The following is a 5093-nucleotide window of genomic DNA, read 5'->3' as shown; positions in this document are numbered from 1 at the left end:
AGTCTTTTCTGAGGACCCCCCACTGTTTCCCAAGCAGTTGCATCATTGTCATCCCCATGAGGGTCCCAGTTCCTTCACATCCTCACCAACACTTGCTATTTTCAGAGTTTTTTTGACAATGACCACCCTGATGGTGGCCATTCAGAAAACTAAGAAAGATCATGGCATCTGGTCCCATCACTTCATGGCACATAGATGGGGAAACAGTGGAAACAGTGGCTGACTTTATTTTGGGGGGCTACAAAATCACTGCAGATGGTGATTGCAGCCATGAAATTAAAAGACACTTATTCCTTGGAAGGAAAGTTATGACCAACCTAGACAGCATATTAAAAAGCAGAGACAGAGGGAGAGGAATCAGTTGGGCCTCCAGGTGCGTGGCCATGGCCTTTACGTTGTACTCGCTGCTGCAGGCGGCCCTTCTCTGCGTTAATGCCATCGCCGTGCTTCACAAGGAGCGCTTCCTCAAGAACACTGGCTGGGGAACAGACCAGGGAATTGGAGGATTCGGAGAAGAGCCAGGAATTAAATCTCAGCTAATGAACCTTATTCGATCTGTAAGAACCGTGATGAGAGTGCCATTGATAATAGTAAACTCAATCGCAATTGTATTACTTTTACTATTTGGGTGAAGATCAGTGGGGGAAATGGAGACTCCGAAGAAGAGCTGCCAGCAGAAGTTATTACTTCAGTCTCTATTGAAGTATACATATCTTAGCTGGCTGTCCTTGGACTTGACAAAAATGTAAACCTGACAATAAAACCAGAGTCTCTATTTATCTGATTATTTAAAATGTTGCACTTAACAGTTTTATTGTAAAAAGATCAGATCATCAGAGGCCATAACTATCGAGGATTGGAATACATTTGATTGCTGACTGCTGATAAAAGTTCATGCTATGGAAAAGATTGTTAAAAGGGTGCAGGAATGTCACTTCTGTGTTTTTAGAGATTTCTCTCTTTGACTTCTCAGGGATGAATTTTTTTTCAAAGTTCTTGTAACTTAGTTATGATGTGAGAACAATTCTCCTCCTAGATAAAATTTAAAGGATTTTTAAAATATAAAATATTAGGTAATTTGGATTGTTTTATCTTGAACTCGTTGGTTAAGTATTTTGTCTGTATACTGTCTCAGCTATGAAAAATTCAAATACATAGTAACTATTGAGGAGCAATACTCTGAATCCTGGGAGAGTTCTAATTTTGTTAAGTCGGATAGTCACATGTTGATTATGTTTTTGTTTTAAGTTTCATTTTAAGTTGGATTCATGCATTTGTTATTTTATTAATTGGCCTGAATGATGAGACCAGATCAGTATCTACATATTTCCAAAGGTTAAAGAAAAATCTGTATAGAAAAGTCTATGCCCTTTGTAACAATGATGACTTATTTTTAAAAATCAGCATAAATAGTATCCTGCAAGAGCAATCCTAAACAATCACCATTAAACCATACTATGTAAGAAGACTTTTATTGTGAAGCATTTACCTCCTCAAATTATCACGTTTCTTGGAGTAGCACATTAAGGGGTGTGATTGGTGATTCTTTGTCAGTCACTAGAGCATTCATGGTGGATAAATTGTCTTTTGTTTTGTTTTTATGTCTTAGACCATCCCATATTTGTTTACCCCATAATACTGTTTTATGCAGAAAGATTAAGACAATGTAAATGGTTTTTCTGGAAATTATTAGTTAATAATGCTTTGAAAGGGGTGGAATGGCATCTGTGTTTAAAAGAGAACATTTGTAAATAAAATTCAATTTCCAAGTCAAAAAAAAATAATAAAATAAAATAAAAAGCAGAGACATTACTTCGTCAACAAAGGTCCATCTAGTCAAGGCTATGGTTTTTCCAGTGATCATGTATGGATGTGAGGGTTGGACTATAAAGAATGCTGAGCACCGAACTGTGGTGTTGGAAAAGACTCTTGAGAGTCCCTTGGACAGCAAGAAGATCCAACCAGTCCATCCTAAAGGAAATCAGTCCTGGGTGTTCATTGGTAGGACTGGTGCTAAAGCTGAAACTCCAATACTTTGGCCACCTGATGCAAAGAGCTAACTCATTGGAAAAGACCCTGTTGCTGGGAAAGATTGAGGGCAGGAGGAGAAGGGGATGACAGAGGATGAGATGGTTGGATGGCATCACCGACTCAATGGACATGGGTTTGGGTTGACTCCAGGAGTTGGTGATGGACAGGGAGGTCTGGGGTGCTGCAGTTCATGGGGTCACAAAGAGTCAGACACGACTGAGTGACTGAACTGAACCCTGGCGGTGTGAGGCAGTGAGGAGGCACAGGTTTTTCAGGGTTGATGATGGTGGTGATGATGGGGAAAATGCCAGCAGGAGTAACAACAACCATAGCTGGCACTCCATTCCTGTCTCTCCCAGTTCACTCTCCCCACCACCACCTGGCAGGAGGAGCCATTTATCTGGGTGCTGAGTGCAAGAGTTGGGCACCTCTGGCTTGTTTCTCAGTCAGGGGGAGTTACTGAATTACAACCATTATGACCAGAGTGAGACAATATCTCCTTGTGGGTTTGACTTGCATTTCCCGGGTGATTAGCGATGTTGAGCATCTTTTATGTGCCTTTTGACCATCTATGCTTCAGTTCAGTTCAGTCGCTCAGCCATGTCCAACTCTTTGTGACCCCATGAACCGCAGCACACCAGGCCTCCCTGTCCATCACCAGGACACCAGTCGGTGATGCCATCAACCATCTCATCCTCTGTCGTCCCCTTCTCCTTCCAGGTTCAATCTTTCCGAGCATCAGAGTCTTTTCAGATTGAGTCAGTTTGTCGCATCAGGTGGCCAAAGTATTGGAGTTTCAGCTCCAGCATCAGTCCTTCCAATAAATACCCAAGACTGATCTCCTTTAGGATGGACTGGTTGGATCTCCTTGCAGTCCAAGGGACTCTCAAGAGTCTTCTCCAACACCACAGTTCAAAAGTATCAATTTTTCGGCGCTCAGCTTTCTTTATAGTCCAACTCTCACATCCATACATGACCACTGGAAAAACCATAGCCTTGACTAGATGGACCTTTGTTGGCAGTGTAATGTCTCTGCTTCTTAATATGCTGTCTAGGTTGGTCATAACTTTCCTTCCAAGGAGTAAGCATCTTTTAATTTCATGTCTGCAGTTACCATCTGCAGTGATTTTGGAGCCCAGAAAAATAAAGTCAGCCACTGTTTCCCCATCTATTTGCCATGAAGTGATGGGACCAGATGCCATGATCTTAGTTTTCTGAATGTTGAGCTTTAAGCCAAACTTTTCACTCACCTCTTTCACTTTCATCAAGAGGCTCTTTAGTTCGTCTTCACTTTCTGTCATAAGGGTGGTGTCATCTGCACATCTGAGGTTATTGATATTTCTCCTGGCAAACTTGATTCCAGCTTGTGCTTCATTCAGCCCAGCGTTTATCATAATGTACTCTGCATATAAGTTACTTATAAGTTACATCTATGCTTACTTTGGATTGAATTTGCTCTTCTTTTTCTAGGAGCTTAGATGATAGATTTTAGATAATGTCTTCTAGTAGATGCATTCAATTCTATAAGTTTCCTTCTACGAACTGTTTTCATTGAATCCCACAAATTCTGATAAGTTGTAGTTTCACTCTCATTTAGTTCAAAATGTTTTAATATTCTCCTGAGATTTCTTCTTTGACTATTTAGAAGAGTGTTGTTTAATCTCCAAGTCTCTTGGGCTTTTCCAGCTATCTTTCTGTTATTGCTTTCTTTTTTAATTCCACTGAGGTCTGAGAGTATACATTGTATAATCTGTACTCTTTTTTTTTTTTAATTAAAAACTTTCATTTTTTTCTGGCTGTACCATGAGACTTGCCAGATCTTGGTTCCCTGACAAGGGATTGAACCTATGCCCGCTGCATTAGAAGTGTGAAGTTTTAACCCCTGGACCACCAAGGAAGCCCTAATCTGTATTGTTTTAAATTTAAGGTGTGTTTTATGGCTTGTTTTACATACGATCTATCTTGGCGAATGTTCCATGTGAGTTTGAGAAGAATGTATATTCTGTTGTTGGATGAAGTCGTATTAATGTCTTTACTTTGAAGTAGTTTTAGACTTGCAGAGAAGTTGCAAAAATATAATTCAGAGAGCTCTCATGTGCCCTTCACCCAGCTCCCCGTGACGGCATCTTACAAAACTGTAAAGCAATGGCAAGATCTGGAAATTGACACTGGCGCGAAACTGCTATGAAACCACAGAGTTTATTTGGATTTCTCCTACTTCTCCATACACTGAATTTTTCTCTTTGTATATACTGCTGTGAATTTCATTGCACACACATTTGTGTAACCACGTACCCAATCAGGATACAGAGCTGTCCCACCATTCTAAAAAATTCCCTGATGCTATTTCCTATGACTATCCACCTCCCCATCCCAGCCCCTGGAAACCACTGATCTGCTCTTCACAGTTATTTACATATATATGTATATATCTTGTTGCCAAGTCGTGTCCGACTCTTGTGACCCCATGGCCTTTAGCCTGTGAGGCTTCTTTGTCCGTGGGATTCTCTAGGCAAGAATACTGGCGTGGGTTGCCATTTCCTTCTCCAAATATATATATATAATTTTGTTTTAATGTTGAGAGTCTTATGTAAATGGAATCAGAGCATGTCATCTTTTGAGAGTGGTGTTGTCCACACAGCACAAGCACCTGAGCTCCATCCAGGCTGAGTCCAGGATTCATTCCTTTTTGTCTCTTGCTGTCTGTGTTCCCTCCTCAGGAAGAGGCCTTGACCCCTTTCCTCTCCCCAAGGTTCCAGGCTCCATGCAAGCTGGATGCTCCGCTCCAGGCAGCAGGACCCTGAGCTCCCAGGGACCCTTGGGCAGTGATTCCCCTCGACCTGTCTCCACATTTCACAGCCAGCATAGACTCTACTAGGTGAGGACCCAGAGTTGACCCCCACGTTTCAGATGGGGTGCAGAAGCACAGAGAAGATGTCATTTTTTAATCATCTACTTTGTGTATTTGTGTAATCTGTTTTGTGTATTTGTGTAATCTATTTTGTTGCATTGAGTCTTCACTGCTGCTCAAGGGCTTTCTCTAGTTGCAGCCAGCAGGGCCA

The 5093-nt window shown here is 41.4% G+C and overlaps 1 protein-coding gene across 1 annotated transcript; it reads left to right on the top strand.

The window, feature by feature from the left end:
* The first annotated feature begins 337 nt into the window (after positions 1-337).
* LOC122696141 (immediate early response 3-interacting protein 1-like) lies at positions 338-1774 on the top strand. Its single transcript, XM_043905830.1, has one exon. The coding sequence runs from the start codon at positions 384-386 to the stop codon at positions 630-632; it is 249 nt and encodes an 82-aa protein (XP_043761765.1). The 5' UTR covers positions 338-383; the 3' UTR covers positions 633-1774.
* The last annotated feature ends 3319 nt before the right edge of the window (positions 1775-5093 follow it).

Source organism: Cervus elaphus, chromosome 6 (assembly GCF_910594005.1).
Source record: "Cervus elaphus chromosome 6, mCerEla1.1, whole genome shotgun sequence".
Lineage (NCBI taxonomy): Eukaryota > Metazoa > Chordata > Mammalia > Artiodactyla > Cervidae > Cervus > Cervus elaphus.
This window is presented reverse-complemented; position numbering and strand designations above follow the sequence as displayed.